The 19,659-nt window shown below is 44.7% G+C and overlaps 1 protein-coding gene across 1 annotated transcript; it reads left to right on the forward strand.

The window, feature by feature from the left end:
• Positions 1 to 13: 13 nt before the first annotated feature.
• On the forward strand, positions 14 to 14,830 carry LOC149439081 (NACHT, LRR and PYD domains-containing protein 3-like). The gene is made up of 3 exons (XM_089659496.1): positions 14 to 29; positions 3,816 to 3,881; positions 13,086 to 14,830. Exons 1-3 carry the CDS (start codon positions 14 to 16, stop codon positions 14,792 to 14,794), a joined length of 1,791 nt encoding a protein of 596 aa, XP_089515622.1. The 3' UTR covers positions 14,795 to 14,830.
• The last annotated feature ends 4,829 nt before the right edge of the window (positions 14,831 to 19,659 follow it).

Genomic DNA, 19,659 nt, shown 5'->3' on the forward strand with positions numbered 1-19,659 from the left:
GGCACCTTAAGTCATGGCCTATTGGCTGTGTGAGTAATCCGGCCCTGGATACTGTTTATAGCAGTGGTTGTCAACTCTCACGGTATCGGGAGCCTTAAATGCAGACCTCAATATCTCTAAGGGTGCAGCATATAGTTAATGCTACAGAAAACTGTCACAGATGGAAGACTTGATGGAGGAAATGGTCAGAGATTGTTCTACAGAGGTCATGCTATAGGAGACAGTCAGAGACTAGGGACATGTGGCATGATACCACTAGACTTTACTACTATTAAGGGCCCTTTTACAAATCATTGCTCCCTCTACTGACTGCTGGGGTCCAAGGGCCACACTTCAAATATCAAAGGGCTGCATGAGTTCATACATGGACAAGGTTTTTTAGTGATTTGCACTATTATTAGTGCACTCGATCGCACTAGACGCCCATTGAAAAGATAAGTTGCCTGTGGGAAGTTGTTTATCATCTTTGTGAAGGCAGATGTCAAGTGTGATCAATTTGAGTATTTACCTCAAAATGACTAAATAATCCCAAACTGGTACATTACTGCAAGTTAGGCACGGGGGTGGGGGGTTTGGGAAATGAATACAGTAACAAAAACTTTTTTTTTTTTTAATCAGGTAATTTTTAGTAAACAATTTTTTATTTAACGAAAAACTATACAGAAAAATATTTCCACAGCAGAAGTAGAAATATTACTGAGACATCCAAAAAAGTACAGATAAAGCATACTATCTTTAGATCACGCCATAACAGATTTAAGGAACCTTGAGTTAAAGTAGTCTTCTCACAGAGGTTGGTTGTCCAAGAGTCCCATTAAAGAATTAACCACTTATATAATGTATCTCATTTAAACTAAAAGACGGCCATCCTCTCCAACTATTGGCAGAGCATTCACATAACTCCCTACTTCAGGTCTCAAGGACAATGTGGAATGGGTTGATAGATTGGAATCTAGCTATCGGGCTCATGTTTTCTGAAATGTTTTGGGGCAGCCCCTTTTGTTTATATGTCAGCTCCTCCCTCCGTAGGTTGAAATGAATCACATCTATCCACTGTTTGTGCATTGCTGCTGTTGATAAGATCTATTTCTGTAATATGAATTTGCAAGCTCAATATAAAGATCTCGTCCATATTATGTGGACATCAGATGGGAGACTATCATCTGGGACAGCTCCTAATAATGCCACTTTTGGGTCAAGCAATACAGGTGTAGAGCAAAGTGTATTAAGGGTGGTTGAAATGGACTCCCAAGAACGAGGGTACTCGTAGCCGTAGCTGTGTATGAGGATAGCCGTAGCTCATCAGGGACAATGCGGGGAGTCCGCTCTCCCCCAAGATTTTAATTTCTGCAGAGTATAGTGTACTCTGTGGATGAGGAACTTGGTTGCTACTTTGTCCTTCCTTTCTCCAGCCACATTCACTTTCTCCTATGGGCCACTAGTCATGCCAAGTCCCACTCTAACTAATCTTCCAGTGTTGCATTATCATCTCATGCTCAACCTCCTTAGCTGCAGCCAAATTCTAAACCACTTTGTCACTTTTATTCCAGTCCGGATGACTTTATGATAGCCAGCGGGTAAAAACCCTGAATGAGAACTGTAACGGAATCGACCCCATCTGTGTTTGGGTCCATCCGTTATAATACTGCTTCCCCGTCCGAACACCGATCACAGACACCACAGATTTGAAGCAAACCAAGAAATAGACTACTTTATTTTAACAAAGATACAAGATATATACAGTGAGGAACAGAAGTATTTGAACACCCTGCGATTTTGCAAGTTCTCCCACTTAGAGATCACGGAGGGGTCTGAAATTCACATTGTAGGTGCATTCCCACTCTGAGAGACAGAATTAAAAAAAAAATTCAGGAAATCACATTGTATGATTTTTAAAGAATGTATTTGTCTTGCACTGCTGAAAGTAAGTATTTGAACACCTAAGAAACAGCAAGAATTTTGGCTCTCAAAGACCTGTTACTGTGCCTTTAAAAAGTCCACCTCTACTCCACTCATTAATCTAACTTAGTAGCACCTGTCTGAGCTCTTTAAAGACACCTGTCCACCCCACAGTCAGTCAGACGCCAACTACTACCATGGGCAAGACCAAAGAGCTGTCAAAAGACACCAGAGACAAACTTGTGGACCTCCACAAGGCTGGAAAGGGCTACGGGGCAATTGCCAAGCAGCTTGGTGAAAATGGATCAACTGCTGGAGCAATTGTTAGAAAATGGAAGAGGCTAAAGATGACTGTCAGTCTCCCTCGGACTGGGGCTCCATGCAAGATCTCCCCTCGTGGGGTATCACTGATGATCAGAAAAGTGAGAAATCAGCCCAGAACTACAAGGGAGGAGCTGGTCAATGACATGAAGAGAGCTGGGACCACAGTTTCAAAGGTCAGTGTCGGTAGAACACTATGCTGTCATGGTTTCAAATCATGCATTGCACGGAAGGTTCCCCTGCTCAAGTCATCACATGTCCAGGCCCGTCTGAAGTTTGCCAATGACCATCTGGATGATCCAGAGGAGGCATGGGAGAAAGTCATGTGGTCAGATGAGACCAAAGTAGAACTTTTTGGTCTAAACTTCACTCGTCGTGTTTGGAGGAAAAAGGATGAGTTGCATCCCAAGAACACCATCCCTACTGTGAAGCATGGGGGTGGTATCATCATGCTTTGGGGGTGCTTTTCTGCGAAGGGGACAGGGCGACTGCACTGTATTAAGGAGAGGATGATAGGGGCCATTTATTGTGAGATTTTGAGCAACAACCTCCTTCCCTCAGTCAGAGCTGGGTCTTCCAACATGACAACGACCCGAAGCACACAGCCAGGAGAACCAAGGAGTGGCTCCTTAAGAAGCATATCAAGGTTCTGGAGTGGCCTAGCCAGTCTCCAGACCTAAATCCAATAGAACATCTTTGGAGGGAGCTGAAACTCCGTGTTGCTCAGCGACAGCCCCGAAACCTGACAGATCAAGAGGAGATCTGTGTGAAGGAGGGGGCCAAAATCCCTGTTGCAGTGCAAACCTGGTCAAGAACTACAGGAAATGTTTGACCTCTGTAATTGCAAACAAAGACTTCTGTACCAAATATTAACACTGATCTTCTCAGGGGTTCAAATACTTCTGTTCAGCAGTGCAAGAGAAATACATTCTTTACAAATCATACAATGGGATTTCCTGAATTTTGTTTTTTAATTCTGTCTCTCAGAGTGGGAATGCACCTACAATGTGAATTTCAGACCCCTCCATGATTTCTAAGTGGGAGAACTTGTAAAATTGCAGGTTGTTCAAATACTTCTGTTCCTCACTGTACATTCAAGGGAACAACCCCCCTCCCTGCATAATGACATAGGGCGGGACAATCTACCTTTATTAACAAGAGACACACCAACAGACAGTCCCATCAGGAGGGAGGGCTGCTGGAAACACCCCCCACCAAGCCAATACATAAACACATACATCTTATAATAGTTTTGCTCCCAAGCCAGACACACAATAGAAGAATGAGATGCAACCACATGGCATTAAACAATCAACAACCCCCCACCAAATATTAGGACAGATCACCTTGTACCGCTAACAGGCACAGGGTGACTTACAAATAATAGGGACATGGGAAGCTGAGACAGGGGTCTCCCCACCTCTCCAAATTGAGTTGTGTTCCATGGGCCCCCCACCCAAAGTGACTCTTGTCACAAGAACACTAGCTGAAATGATTCTATTTGTGAGCTCTATTTAGGAGAAAAATTAAATCCAGCACCACTAATCCATTCTCCTCGATGAATATAAATAATCATAATTATTTACTTTTTTAAGGTGAGCATCTGGTGGAGCAGATTCTGCTGGATGAACACGGTTGTTCACTGACTCCGGAGCTGAAAGGTAAATAGAGCATATATTGTGTTTTCAATTAAAAATATGATTAATTTTGTTGAAATATGTTCAAACATGTTAAAATGTTTTCACTTAGAGTATGTAATCCCAACATTTCATATTCCTGATATGTGGTTGCTGTACTATTCTCACGTACCTAGTCTGAGGCTGATTTGATGAGAGGGCTTCCCTTACAGCTAAGTGCCAGGTACCCCTGAAGGTGAGAAAAGGGAATGCTAGGTTCAAAGAAGCACGTGTACCGTTTAGGTAGATCTGCTGGAAGCTGTTTGCAGTAAAGTCAACCAGATAGCTGCCAGCTTTTCTGTCAAGACAGATGGCAGGACCTCAGTTACCACTGGTGAGGTAGTGGGACCAGGGCAGTGACCACAGGCAAGGTGGCACCCAAGGAAGAAGCAGAATCAGGCTGGCAGGAATGGACTGAAACAGCATAGTCAGGATGGTAGCTGAACTCATACACTGGAAAGCAAGCCAGGGAGTAGGCAGGAACGTGGTCAAGAACAGAGATGAGGTCATTCACAGGAATCCAGTGGAGCAAGCAGAAGAGTATAGTCAAGAGCAAGCCAGAGTCATGCATGGCAGAACGAGAGAAGCAGAGCCCTTAGAGCAAGCCAGGGTCAAAACCAGGGATCAGGCAGCAGGGAAGTCTATAGACAAGCGGAGTTGGTAACAGGTAACCAAGGAATACAGGAAACACAGGAGCAAGGAATACTGGTAGCCAAAGAGCATCCAGCAAAGTCGGAGTGCAGCCACTGTCCTTATATAGGGCATTTGGTGCCAATTCTCGAAGCAGGTGTGCGTGAACATACGCAAGTGCGAATGTTCTTGCTGACTCAAATGTTTGTGCCATGTAAAGCATTGGTGACTATGCCAGGTCTTTTCCATTTTATTCTGCATCTCCTTTTTAGCACATGCTTATGTTTGTTCCAAATAGCACCCTGACAACCATGTACCTGTATGAAGTCTCCTGTTCTCTTTGTATTGCTTCCTTTCTAGGCATGCAAGCACAGCGCAGTTATTTCTCTATTCTCTAACTATGGGAACTAGTGCTTGCTCTCCTCCAATCAGACTTGTCCTTACACCCCCCCACTCCCCCCGCACAGCACAGCCATTCACTGAAAAAGTCAGTGTGCTGCTGTTTCTACACCTCCACCTCTCTGTTAGCTGCATAAGGAGCTTAGAGGGAATGTGATCGCTTTCTAAACAAGGAAAATAGTTTTTCTTTTATCTACACGCGAATGTTTTATCTTTCATTTCTTTTTTGAACTGAATAGGTTGTTTTACAACGTAAGGACTTGCATATACTGTACTTTCATTGGGGCTTTTCTTTCACTGAGGAATTTTTAATTCAAGTCATAAAATGCATACATGACAAAATGGGTGTGACTGCTGCTGATATTCCATGGCAAAGGGTAGGTCCACATTTTTGCTAGCTCTCTTTTCTTTCAAAACAAATGGCTTTTAAAAAATGATGCTGCTTTTGTGGCCAATCCTTGGGTCTGTTGAATATCAGTTGCAAGAGGGGAGGATAGTTGAGTTCATATACAGTACATGGGCAAGGTTTTTTTAGTGATCTGCACTATTAGTGTGTTCAGTCACCCTAGACTCCCATTGAAAAGAGATGTGGCTCGTGGGCAGTTGTTTACCAGCCTTGGGAAGGCAGATGTCAAGCATGAACAATTTAAGAGTATTAACCTCAAAACAACTAAACGATCCAAAACCGGTAAATTCCTGAAGAATGGAAGGAAAGTCAAGGTAGGATTCAAAATACATAGGAGAAGGTCCGTGTACAGACCCATTTTATAATGTTGTTGGACTGTTGGTATGCCCTAGATGGTCAGGTTCATTTAAAAAGCTCTAGCCACATGTTCTATTGGCTAGTCTCCAGGTTACGAACAAGCTGGGTTTTTAAAGTGTCTCTAAAGGCTCAAGTATTTTTACCTTCATACTTTCAATGCATGAAGGTAAAAAACCTTCTGTGTGTATCAGGACCCCCCCCCCAACACTTACCTGAGCTCCCTCTTCATCCAGCGATGTCCACGAGAGCCGCAGTTCTTTGGGAACTCTCACGACTGATTGGCTGAGCAATGGCTCCTGCTGCTGTCAATCACAGTCAGTGAGCCTATCAGGAGAGGGAAGGGGTGGGGCTGAGCAGCGGCTCTGTGTGTGAATAGACACGCAGAGCCGTGTTTCAGGAGCGCGCCTGCTTGGGTGCCCCAATATCAAACTGCTTGCTGTGGGGGCACCCGACAGGAGGGAGGGGCAAGGAGCACCAGAGAAGAGGAGGATCCGGGCTGCTCTGTGCAAGACTATTGCACAGAGCAGGTATGTATGACATGTTTATTTAAAAAAAAAAAAAAACCCCAAGACTTTAGTATCACTTTAAGGTGAATTTGCATGTAAGTTGGAACAGGTACATTTTTAAGGGTAAGTCCAGACCCCAATTTTTTTTTAAGTGTTGGATAGCATAGGGAAGGGTTAACTGGCCATGCAGTGATGTGGAATTGCTGACAGATCCACCAGACAGTTGGTGGCAGCATGCGGTGAGCAGCAAGATGGCTGTCTGGCTTTTTCTGGGACCAGCGTGACGTCACGCTGCCTCTGTTCTTAAGCACGAGTCGTATGTGTGACAGGAGTCACTTTGGGTGGGGGGCCCATGGAATCCAGCTCTCAATATCCCTCTTATGTGTAAATCACCCTGTGCCTGTTAGGTGTACAGGGTGATCTGTCCTAAAATTGGGGTGGGCGGTTGTTGATTGTTTTGATGTTATGTGGCTGCATCCCATTGTTCTATTGTTTGGGAGCAAACTATTATGGGATTTATGTGTTTAAGTGTATTAGCTTGGTGGGGGGGGGGGTGTCTCCAGCAGCCCTCCCTCCTGATGGGACTGTCTGTTGGTTTGTCTCTTGTTAGTAAATGTAGATTGCCCCGCCCTGGGTCATTATGCAGGGAGGGGGGTTTGTCCCGAGTGTATATATCGTGTATCTGTGTTCAAATAAATTACTTCAAGAATGGTGTCGTCTAGTCTTGTATGGTCGGCTGTGGTGTCTGTCGATGTTCGGACGGGGAAGTGGTATTCTAACGGAATTACTAAAGCGCAGTCTGGGTCGGTTCCGTTACAGTATGTAAGGCAGATGTTTGTATGTTTGTAGCTTGGGGACTGCCTGTATAAAGGTAGAGTGAAAGTGGACAACCCTGGTGCAAAACATTATGAATTGCTACCAGTTCAAAGAATAATTAATTGACATGGATTTCTGCAGTTAGGGAGTCATAAAGGGTCATCATGTTGTGAAGCAGGGGTGGTGGCGTGCCAATCTTTTGTAATGTTGCACAGAAGAATCCCCAGTCAGAGTTATTTTCTGCATCATCAGGAAAGTAGGCAAAGGGGGACGTTTCCATTTAATTGCATTATCAATTATTGTAATAGTCCTGATAATGCTAAAATCATACGATAACAGTGCCACGCTATTCAAATAGTGACATAATATTGAAGAAATACTACAAACAATATGCCCAAATCTAATGAACTAATACATTCCTTCGCTAATTCATAGTCCTTCCAACTATAGAAAAAACTTTTTCCATCAAAAATGTTCTTTTTTCATATACAGTTATGTTCAAAATAATAGCAGTCAGACATCACTAACCTGATCAATCACTGTTTTTGGTAGAAATTATATTTCTACATGGCAAATAATTTCCTAGCAGGTGTAGTAGAGTAATAGAAATCCAACAGACCCAGCAGTCATGACATGCATGCTGCTGATTCTGTGTCATTGAATCACTAATTGAAAGGGGCGCGTTCAAAACAATAGCAGTGTGGAGTTCTATTAGGGAGGTCATTCATTCTTTGAAAAACAGGTGGCAATTATTGCCCTTATTTAAGGAAGGAAGGGAGCAAATGTTGTACATGCTGGTTACAGTGCATTTCTCTCTGAAATTCTGAGGAAAATGGGTCGTTCCAGACATTGTTCAGAAGAACAGCGTACCTTGAGTAAAAAGTTGATTGGAGAGGGGAAAACATATAAAGAAGTGCAGAAAATGATCGGCTGCTCAGCTAAAATGATCGAAAATGCTTTCAAATGGCAACCAAAACCTGAAAGACGTGGAAGAAAGCGAAAAACTACCATTGGAATGGATAGAAGAATAGCCAAAATGGCAAGGACTTAGCTAACAATCAGCTCCAGGAAGATGAAAGAAGGTGTGACGTTCCCTGTGAGGTCTGTTACAATTAGAAGACGCCTATGTGAAGCCAAGCTATCTGCAAGAAGCCCCCGCAAAGTCCCACTGTTGAAAAAAAGACGTGCTGAAGAGGTTACAATTTGCCAAAGAGCACATTGACTGGCCTAAAGAGAAATGGCGCAACATTTTGTGGACTGATGAAAGTAAGATTGTTCTTTTTGGGTCTACTGGGCGGAGACAGTTTGTCAGACGACCCCCAAACACTGAATTCAGGCCACAGTACACTGTGAAGACAGTGAAGCATGGTGGTGCAAGCATCATGATATGGGGATGTTTCTCATACTACGGTGTTGGGCCTATTTATCGCATACCAGGGATCATGGATCAGTTTGAATACATCAGAATACTTGAAGAGGTCATGCTGCCTTATGCTGAAGAGGAAATGCCCTTGAAATGGGTGTTCCAACAAGACAACGACCCCAAACACACCAGTAAACGTGCAACATCTTGGTTCCAGGCCAACAAGATTGACGTTATGGAGTGGCCCGCCCAAGCCCCGGGTCTTAATCCAATAGAAAACTTGTGGGGTGACATCAAAAATGCAGTTTCTGAGGCAAAACCAAGAAATAGAGAAGAACTGTGGAAGGTAGTCTAATCATCCTGGGCTGGAATACCTGTTCACAGGGGCCAGAAGTTGGTTGACTCCATGCAACACAGATGTACAGCAGTTCTCAGAAACAGTGCTTATACAACCAAATATTCATTAAGTGATAGAATAGAACATAGAATGTGTAGTGTTCCCAATGCATTTGTGTGGATGGAAATAAAAGCTATTAGAAGGATTTTGAGCTTTATTCACTTTTTTCAACACACTGCTATTATTTTGAACATAACTGTATAGTGCACCTCCACCACCAGTGACACCAGTTGTGCTCTGACCTGGAATTTTTGACCTCACAACTATGTTTGGTCAAATAAGGCTTGCGTCCTCTAGGTGGACGTATAGTGATGGTATGACCTCTACCAAGATTCTCCTTCATTGTTGATTCAGCTCCTTCTTCTGACTCCTTCTCCACTCAGCATACATGTAGGAAGTACATAGGCAGACCAATAATGCTTTATCGTTTAAAAACTTCCATTTTATTAAAATATAAATAAGCAACTCGCATGATTCAGGTGCTCCGTAGCACCCAATATTACACGCATAAATGTAGCTGACACCTGGCTATAACCAGATTTCCCCTTCGTGATCTCTCTCTGGAGCAGGTCAGGTGACCGCGAGCACCATGACATCACCAAAACTCCTCCCCTACGCATCACGCCACAGGGTCATGTGACGCAGCTGGTTCACATTTTATATCTTAGTCATGATAGTGCTATTTTTTGCTTCTATCAATGGGATAAATCCAATGGGGTTGATTTACTAAAAGCAAAATAGAATGTGCACTTTCCCTTGTTTTCCTTAGTAAATGTAGTATGGTAAAGCTTCTGTAGCACTACCACTTAGGCGTTGCAAAGATTTTGGGTCCCTTCGTAGTCCTGCACAGCCAGGCAACATGCATCTTCACACAAGCTTGCATCCAGAGTCAGAAATCAGTCCTTGAGCTTTGTGTTTTTTTTTTAGTGATTTGAACTGGAATAGGGTTAGGGGTGTACAGAATGCCCAAGGGAACTGATGAACTGAGGACAACTTCCTGGAACCATTTACAAGCTTTTACACATAGCACAGTCTGTAATGAAGAGCTAGCCAGCATCTCCTAATATACCACCCCAGACCCTAGATGAGCTCCTCTTCCTTCATCCAGCAATCTGGAGGTATTCCTGAACAGGGGATCCGGTGCCTGTCAATTTAGGAGATGAACAGTCACAAGTAGGTGGTGAATCTGGTTTCCCACAAGAGTGCTCCTTCCCCTTCCCCACCCAGAGGGCATAGGTGTACTCGCTCAGATCCTCTCCTGTACCACTGGTGGGTTGGTGGCTGCTACCGGGCCTATCAGCTGGGCCACTCCTTCCCTGCCATACAGGTGGTCCTCAATCTGGGGGTCTGTTAGAGCCTGGGATCGAATCTGGGCCTTCTGCGGTGAGAGGCAATGCTTCTTCTCACTGAGCCACCTGGAATGCTGGACAGCTTCCTTAACAACTCTTTGGATGATCCTGCCTTGGCCCTGTTTTGTCTTGAACCTTGAACTCCTTGCTCCTCCCATGAACTTCCTATAAAAGCCATGTCCACGCACTTCCTCCTTGCCAGATTATTGTGCCTTCCCAGCCAATATCCCCCTTACTCTTCCTGCTGCCGGCTATATCTTTGTTACCGACCTTTGGCTTGCTACTGACTACGATTCTGCCTCATCCTATCTACTACCATTTGTGACCGACCCTTGGCTTGTGACTGACTCCGCTTCTGTTTGATCCCTAATCTGTTTTATCCGCTTTTGGTTTCCAGCTTGCTCATTCCCTGGTGGGGTGATCCTGAGATCTGCGACCTGGTATTAGCACGCAGCCAAATCCATCTCCACCATTAGGAGCTCTGGGGAAAACCGGTTAATACTTAGACCCCGCACCTCAGGTGAGCCTGCGTCATTCCCAGGGTGATCCGCTGGTGTACCAACCCTGCTGGTTTCAGGTAAGCCTTACACTGCTGTAGCAACTGGTCTCTGAACCTGATCCAGACCGTGTGTCAGGGCAGGAGCTGAGGAACGGATAGGCAGGCCTAAACAATGTAACGCACTGACTGACGACAACCACCACCCACAGACCGAAGTCCCTCAGGGCGCGGAGTCTAAGTCCCAGGCTGCCCTTCACCAGAGCCCCTGATGGTGGGGATGGACTTGATGCAGCCAGGAACCAGGTCACGGCCCCCGAGACACCTCAGTTGCGGTAATGGCCGCCGCCAATGGCGTGTAGCTGGTGGAAAAGACAATAGAGTAGTCAGGCAGGCCGGGTCAACAACGGGACAAAACGGTACAGGACAGCAGACGAGAATCACAGGTCACGAGCTGGGTTCAGCAACAGAGGGTCAGATCAAAAGAGAACGCAAAGAATAGTCAAGTCACAAGCCGAGTCAGATTCCAGGAGAGTCACGAGAGTCAGAACAGAGTAATGGCAACACAAAGACACAAGACACAAGTGCAAAGAGCATGTGCGGACCACAGGCTTATATGTCATCAGCCACACCCCTCTGGGGGATGGACCTCAGAGACCTGAAGGCATAAAGGATTTACACCATGCTCAGCAGACATCCAAGATGGATGCCAGCACATGGAGTAACATAACCTCTGGGAAAAGGTAGGACCTTGACACCGTGACAGGGCCAGTGGGACTCTGTGCTTTCTTCCTTTCCAGCTCAAGGCCTGCAGGTAGACTCCATCCTTTTGGGCCTCCTCACAGCCTCCCACCTTCAGCCTCACATCTTCCACCCGAACTCTCCCTCCTCCAATTGAGCAGGCTCCAACACTTTTAAGGGTGCCCTGTCCCCTTACCAACCTCCTGTTGGGGATTGGCTAGGAACTGCAACCCCTCAGATCCACCCACTGCCTCTAGGGCCTTGCTCCAGAGCCATAGAGCAGGGGGAAATAAAAGAGGGGCAGACCTGCAGAGCCTCTCAGCTCCTGTCCACAATTTAACGTTTTGGCTATTACACCCAGGCTGCTACTCAGCTTTCCTGACTGACAACTGGGATTCTAGCTTCCCCTAGCTAAACTAGGAGGATGCTACACTTCAATATCTAATGAATACCTAATCATGTGCAAGGAAAATAAAATAGCATTTTTGTTTGCACATGACTGGATGATAGAAATCATCATAGCTTTTCCACATTTAATAATGTTTGGGGAAAAGTATTTCTATTCAGTCTATTTGCCTTTATTAAATCCAGCCCGATGTGTTCTGTATGGGTTAGGTGTGGTATGTAGGTGTCCTATTTGCTATCATATTGGCATAATTCGTCAAATCAAATTAATGGCATTGGATGATAGCTAGAACATTGGATGGGATCCTTTTGATCCTCACCAATCAAGGTAATTTGAGCCTGGAATGCAGACTTTGGCTTTCATCCCGTAGTTTGGCAGGCTGCTGGCAGTGAAGCTGAAAGGGAATCGTGACCTCCACCTACATGCCACAGCGCCTCTAAGTGTAGACTGTTTAGCAGTTTAATGATTAAAACAGTAAGTTTAACAACTCACATATTGGAAACGACAAACGGGCTCATAAGGGTTAAGTGTGCACAGCACCTCTACACCAGACATTGGAACCACAGTGAGAGAGAATGCCGGCCGGACAGCAGAAAGCGCTGGAGAGATGGAGGAGCACCTGATAGTAAAGCCTGGCAGGTCACTGGAAAGTATGGTTTTAATTATTAAACTGCTAAACAGTCTACACTTAGAGGCACTGTGTTTCTCTTCTTGTATTTTAGACTGTCCACCCTCCTGTCAGTTTTTGGATCTCATACCCAACTAAAAGACTATGTGGACTGCCTATTCCATGCGCCTGTTATTCCTTTGAATCCGTAGTCACCTGTACATGCTCAGTTTGATGTGTATTGCTAGAGAGGTTTTTTTTTTTCTTGGGAGAGTACATGTGATCAGCACAGTCCCAATCAGCACTGTCCAGACAGAGGGTCAGGGGTTTCACATCCTCCTAGAGCAGAAAGAAAACTCCTCCTACAAGCTTTAACCAGTGCTCTGCTGAAGTCAAAAGACTGCTCTAACTGCTGATGAGAAAAAGGTATTTAGCAGTTTATATTTACTAAAATAATTGCATTTCCATGTTCTGTGTACTGTGGGAGAGATATAGTAAATGTGGGGTCTGAGGAGAGCGGATATAGTGAATGCAGGGTCAAGGGAAAGCGGATATAGTGAATGCAGTGTCCAGGGAGAGCGGATATAGTGAATGCGGGGTCCGGGGAGTGCGGATATAGTGAATGCAGAGTCCTGGGTTTAGTAACAGTTTAAAATTAATTTTATATTTTAACTTCTGATTTTATCTGATTAAAAGAAAATTTCACCACCTTCTAGATATTCAGAAAAAGCACAAACAACATCTGATGGAGAAGACTGAGACTCTAGTGGAGCATAGACCCCCAGGAACTACCCTGGAACCACAAACATTCCTCATCAATGAGCGTTATGTGAAGCTGATTGTAGTCTCCACTGATCAGTTCCGGCAGCGTCCCCAGAATGAGATAATACAGACCGGGGTAAAACATGAGGAATGCTTGAAGGATACACAAACTAGACTGGAACATATTTCCCCCAATAGGCTGTTCCGATGGAACCACCAGTCCCAACGTGTACCACGTGCAGTAATGGTGAGCGGAGTGCCAGGAATAGGGAAGACCACACTGATGCAGAAGTTTGTCTATGACTGGGTGACCGGAAAACACTACCAGAGATTTGCCTTTGTCTTCTTCTTCAGATTCCGGAACCTTAATAGACTGGGAGAGCTCAGCTTGGATGAGATGATTCTTCAACAATATCCACATCTGGAGGGTCAGATTGGAGATATTTTACAAGAGCCAGAGAGACTTCTGTTTATATTTGATGGCTTGGACGAAAGTATTCAAGTGGATTTCAGATCAAGTAAACTGTCCAATCCAAACCAAAGAACACATTTTGGTGAGATTGTGATCAGTTTGGTGAGGCAGAGTGTTCTTAAGGGTTGCTCTGTACTGATGACCAGCCGCCCAACCAGACTGGCATCAGTTAATACCGATGTTTTCCAAAGAATAGCAGAGATCATGGGATTTCTCCATGAAGACAGACTGACCTTCTTCAATAATTTCTTTGGAAATGAGGAATGGTCAGAGAAGGCTTTTCATTATGTGCAGGAGAATGACACGCTGTACACTTTCTGTTATATCCCAGCATACTGCTGGATCATCTGTACAGTGTTATCAATGTGCTTCAGAGCCCAACCAACAATCACTGATCAGCTGATGCCATCATTACCCAAAACAGTGACACAACTCTTTGTGACTTTTGTTTCCAACATTCTGGCCAATCACAGCCAGAATACAGATGGCCGTCACACTGCCCGGGAACTGCTGACATCTATGGGGTGGATGGCAGAACATGGCGTCATGAATCACATGATTGTATTTGATGAGCGTCATCTGGAGTCATTCAGTGTGAGAAGTGATAAACATCTCTTTTCATCTTTCCTGATGGAATCTGGTCAGCCTCCAGATGTGGATTACACCTTCTTACATCTCACTCTTCAGGAGTTTTTTGCTGCTTTAGTCTATTTTATTGACCATAATGCTGACAGATTACAGGAAACACTTGATGAGGCTGAATCTTACAAAGATGGCCGTGCTGAAATATTCCTCCGTTTCCTCTGCGGTTTCTCAGACTCTTCTACTAGATCCATGTTAAAGTCTCATGTGGGAGAATTGTCTACTCAGGCTGCCAGACACGTCATCACCTGGATCCAGAAGAAAATACCAGAACAAAGACCTGACACATCCATTAGAGGCAGCAGAGATCTTCTTAATGTATTCTACTATCTCCATGAGAGCAGAAATAAGGCTCTGGTGTCACAATGTATTGGATCAAACAACATTGACTTGTACGATGTCCCCCTCAGCCCTCTTGACTTCTCTGTGCTGTCCTTTATCCTTCAGTCCTGCAGAGAGATAGAAGTAAATCTACGTTCATGTAATATTCAGAGTGAAGGATTGAGAAAACTTGTACCGGCTCTACACAACATCAAGAGTCTGGGGTAAATATTAACTATGAATAATAAAATGTTCTGAAATTTCTCCAGAGAAATTATTATTATATTGGATTTTTTTAATAATTTACATATTTTATTATTAATTTTTCAGATTAACAGTTTATCTATTTTAAATGGTTTGTATAAACAAAACATAAGCTCACATTTACCTAACACCATATCAAAACAATAACATTAATATTTTATATCTTTTCCCCTCACCCAAAGCCCCCCTACCAATAAACCACATACCCCCCCCCCCTTCAACCCTACCTTATCTCTGCTCTGCTTTTTCTACTCTTTCTGGAGATCCTAATCCAGAAATAAAGCCACATTGATTCCTATATTAATCAACCATGATCTCTAGAATTGAGTTTGATTTTTTTAAATTCCTCCCATTTTTTCCATTTTATATGGAAACTCCATCTTATCTTCATTCATATGGGAAAGATGCTCCAATCTATATATCTGATCCACCCTATCTACCCAATCTTTTTTTATTTTTGGTGCCTCCTGTTCCTTCCAAAATTTGGGTATCAATCCCTTCGCTGCATTCAAATAATACAATAAACCAGTTTTTTTTTATATATTTTTTAACTGAAAGCTTGGCACCATGAAAAAGGCAAATCTCTGGGTCTTTTGAGATATTAACCTCCGTAATTTTCTGAATCAAATATACTATTTTCCCCCAATACTCTTGGATTTTAGGACACTCCCACCATATGTGATACATTGAATCTCTACCCCCACATCTACGCCAACATAAGGTTGAATTGTCTCCACTTAATCTTTGTGCTACACTCGGTGTAATGTACCATTTTGCCAAACATTTATAATTCATTTCCACCTCCTTCATATTTACATTCTCATGAATTAGACTATACATTTTATTCTGCTTTTCCACATCTATTGTTACTCCTAAGTCCCTTTCCCATTCCTCTATAAATGATGGCCTTATATCCGTATCTATTTCAGTGAGAATCGTATATATTTTAGAAATCCCATGTTTCCCATCACCCCGTGTATCTAACAAGTGCTCAAAAGGGTTCCAATCCTCTCTTGTTCTCAATGGCCTTGGCAACTTCCCTATAAAGTGTTTCTATTGAAAATAATGCTACACATCCATTCTCATAACTATTTCCCTCTTATTTTTCAATTCCTTAAGTGATCCCATTTCCTCTCCCACCATTATGTCTCTTAATTGTACATCTTCCTTCTTCATCCACTTCCCAGTGATACTTTCTTTACCTGGAGGAAAAAAACTGTGGATCCTAAAGGCATTAACAGTGAATTAAATTCCCATCCCATCTGTTTGTGTAAAACATCCCAAACTCTTAAAACATTAAGTGTGAACCAGGGGCAGACTGACCATTTGGAAACTTGGGCACTGCCCGAGGGCCCGGGGTCAGTAGGGGGCCCCATGAGATGCCCCTGGTACCTTTTTCATAGGCTTTTTTGAGTTTGGGCAAGGACACAGGGGCCCCATGATTCCCTATTGCCCAGGGGCCCCATGAGTTGTCAGTCCGCCCCTTGTGCTATCTGCTAATCCTCTATATTGTGGAGGTATCCATACAATTCTACTTAAATTAGTACAACTTATTGTATTTTCAATTTTTACCCAGCTTTTCCCATGTGCATTATGTGTCCAATCAAAAATTCTTGCCAATATTACTGAATTATAATATCTTTCCAAGTCTGGTACTCCTAGTTCGCCTTTTCTCTTTATTTCTACTTAAAATTTCATTGCTCCAAATAAATTTAACATTTTTTTAATTGTTCTGAAGTATGCTTCTGGTAATTTAATTGTTATAATTTGGAATGTATATAGAATTTTTGGAACAATCACCATTTTTATCAAGTTTACACAACCGATCCATGATATATTTCCCCCACCTAATTTCCTTAGTTCATCTTTGGTCTCTAGATATTTTAATTCTTTTTCTCTCCGAACAAAGGGAAATTACTCCTGTAATCTATTTTTCTCTCTCTTTGGAAGATTTATATTTAAGATCTCTGTTTTAATTGGGTTAATTTTTAAATTTGACATCTCCCCATATTCTTTCAATGATTTTATTAAATTTGGCAATGTTATCCTTGGCTTTCCCACATAAAACAGCATATCATCTGCATAAGCTGCCACCTTATGTTCTGTGTCTCCTATCCATATTCCCTTTATATCTATATTATTCCTTATTGTAGCCAATAGAGATTCCAATGACAAAACATATAGAAGTGGAGACAGAGGGCATCCCTGTCTTGTTCCATTTAGCATCCCAAAATACTCTGATAATTCCCCATTAACCATGATTGCTGCAGAGGCTATATAATTTCCTTATCCATTCTCTCATTCTATGTCCTATCCCCAATACTTCCAATGTATCCATCATATATCCCCAATCTACTCTATCAAATGCCTTTTCAGCATCAATCGAGAGTACCACCGCAGGGGTTTTCTTTTTACTACTTTTTTTGTATGAGAAACAGAGATCTCAATCCATTGTCTCTACCTTCTCTCCCTGGGACAAAGCCTACTTGATCTATGTCGCGACCCCTGAGTGCACCCAACTGTGGTAGAGGGGTCCCGCTGAGGGTATGTGCCAGGTGTGAGCCTGATGTGAAGAGGCTGACAGGTCCAGGTCCCGAGCGGGATGGATGGATGACAGTCAGGAGTGAGCGTGGTCCGACTAGCCAGGTCGGTAACGGTGGAGGCAGGTAGGTACCCCGCAGTAGACAGAGAGAAACCGGGTCACGAGGCAAGGTTCAGCAACGGGAGGTCCAATAGTAATAGTAACGACAGGCAGAGGAATAGTCAGAGACTAAGGTCAACACAATTCAGGACAAGCAGGATCGGCAACAGGGACGCACTTCAGAAACACAGGTACAGGAACTAGACCTTGCGGCAACCTGATCACCGCCTGGCCAGTTTAAATAGTGCTCCCTGCACTGTCATTGGTGCCAGGCGCGCGAGTGCGCATGCGCGGCCACAACTGCCGCCGCGGACGCCCAGGTCCTAGTGCCTGCACATTGGTGCGCCTAGGCAGTCTGCGCATGCACAGATCTGTGCGCCGCGGCGAGACCCGCAGTCCCTGACAGCTGCAGTACTTTTTAGTGCTAGTTGTATTTCCTCCTGCGTTATTGCTAATTCAAGGGATTTTAATTGTTCCTCGCTTATTTTCGGTAATCCCGCTTTTTTTTTTAAGTATGACTGTCTTTTTTTCTATTTTTCCTACTCCATCTTTATTTATAGAACTATGGGGAATAATATTATAGAAATTATTGTAGTATTCTTTAAACACTTTAGCTATATCTTTAGTTGAGTACAATAATTCTCCTTTGGGATCTGTTAAGGACCGACTGGCGGTAGCCTCTAGCGACCCACAGGCCGGAATACCTCAGGGCGCGGAATCTAAGCCCCAGTCTGCTGTTTCACCAGAGCCCCTGATGGTGGGGATGGACTTGAAGCAGCCTGAAACCAGGTCACGACCCCCGAGTTCAGCTGTGGTAGAGGTGGATTTGCCAGTGGTAGGTACAAGTGAGAGCCAGATGTGAAGAGGTAGCATATAACGTAGTCAGACAGGCCAGGTCGGTAACAGCAAAGGCAGACGGTACAGATCAGCTGGCAAAAGGATAAACGGGTCACAGGCCAGGTTCAGCAACAGGAGGTCAGGTAAACAGGAGAAAGCAGAAGAATGGTCAGACAAGCCAGGGATCAGGGCAGGAGAGAATCACGATAATCCGGGTCAGGCAGGTTCAGCAACAAAGGCAATCTCAGGTACTAGGAACAGGAACACAGGAATAAGACCATACGGCAATGTGAGCATTGCAAGAGCTGGTTTAAATAGCCAGCCCGGCACTGACAGGCGCGCCTGGGTCCTAGTGCCTGCCAGCACTGTCATTGGCCACAGGCGCGCCTGAGTCCTAGTGCACGCCTGCCTCTGTCTTGTCAGAATCCTACGCATGTGCAGATTCATGCGTCGTGGCGATCTTCTCGTTCCCTGACAGGATCTCTTATTTTCTCTATATACAGTGGGGCAAAAAAGTATTTAGTCAGCCACCAATTGTGCAAGTTCTCCCACTTAAAAAGATGAGAGAGGCCTGTTGTTATGATCCGCCAGGCGGAGCCTTCCGGCTGCCAACTGATAGACCCACCCAGAGCGTGGGGTCTAAGCCCGGGCTGTGCCTTCACCAGGGCCCCTGATGGTGGGGATGGACTTGAAACAGTCCCGGGCCAGGTCACGACCTCCGGGCGGGCCCACCAGCGGCTGGGGAGGCCTCCGGGGATGCGTGTAGGTACCGGGAGAGCCAGATATGAGGCGGATGACGGCCCCAGCAGGGTGGCACGGATAGTGGTTCCGTGGGGGGTAAGCGGGGTACCGAATCAGCGGGCAAGGAGTAGTCGGGTCACATGCAGGGTCAGCCAGGTAAATCAGTCCGTAGAATAGTCAGGATATCCGAGTCAAAACGCAGGAGCAGGCAGAGTAGTCAGGACAAGCCGGGTCAAACACAGGGGCAGGCAGCGTAGTCAGGGTCAAAAACAGGGTCACAGAACAGGAGCAGGTATCCAGGATCACATAAGACCTTGCGGCAATGGGTGACAGTGCAGGGCATCTTTAAATAGTGCGCCCTGCACTGTCATTGGCTGGCTGGGACGCGCCCCCAGCTGTCATTGGACGCCTGAGGCGCGCCCTCGACTCTCTACTGCGCATGCGCGGCATCCTGTCAGCCGCGGCTCGCCGCCAGTGCGCATGCGCGGGGGGACGGCGCCGTGATGCAGGATTCCGGCGCCGTGATCCCTGACACTGCCCCCCCCCAATGGGCACCCTCCGGGAGCCCCACTGATCTCTCCACCGCGGGTGTCCACGAAAAAATTCCCGG

This window comes from Staurois parvus, unplaced genomic scaffold (assembly GCF_062004578.1).
Source record: "Staurois parvus isolate SC_StPar_1 unplaced genomic scaffold, SC_StPar_1.0 ptg001161l, whole genome shotgun sequence".
Classification (NCBI taxonomy): Eukaryota; Metazoa; Chordata; class Amphibia; order Anura; family Ranidae; genus Staurois; species Staurois parvus.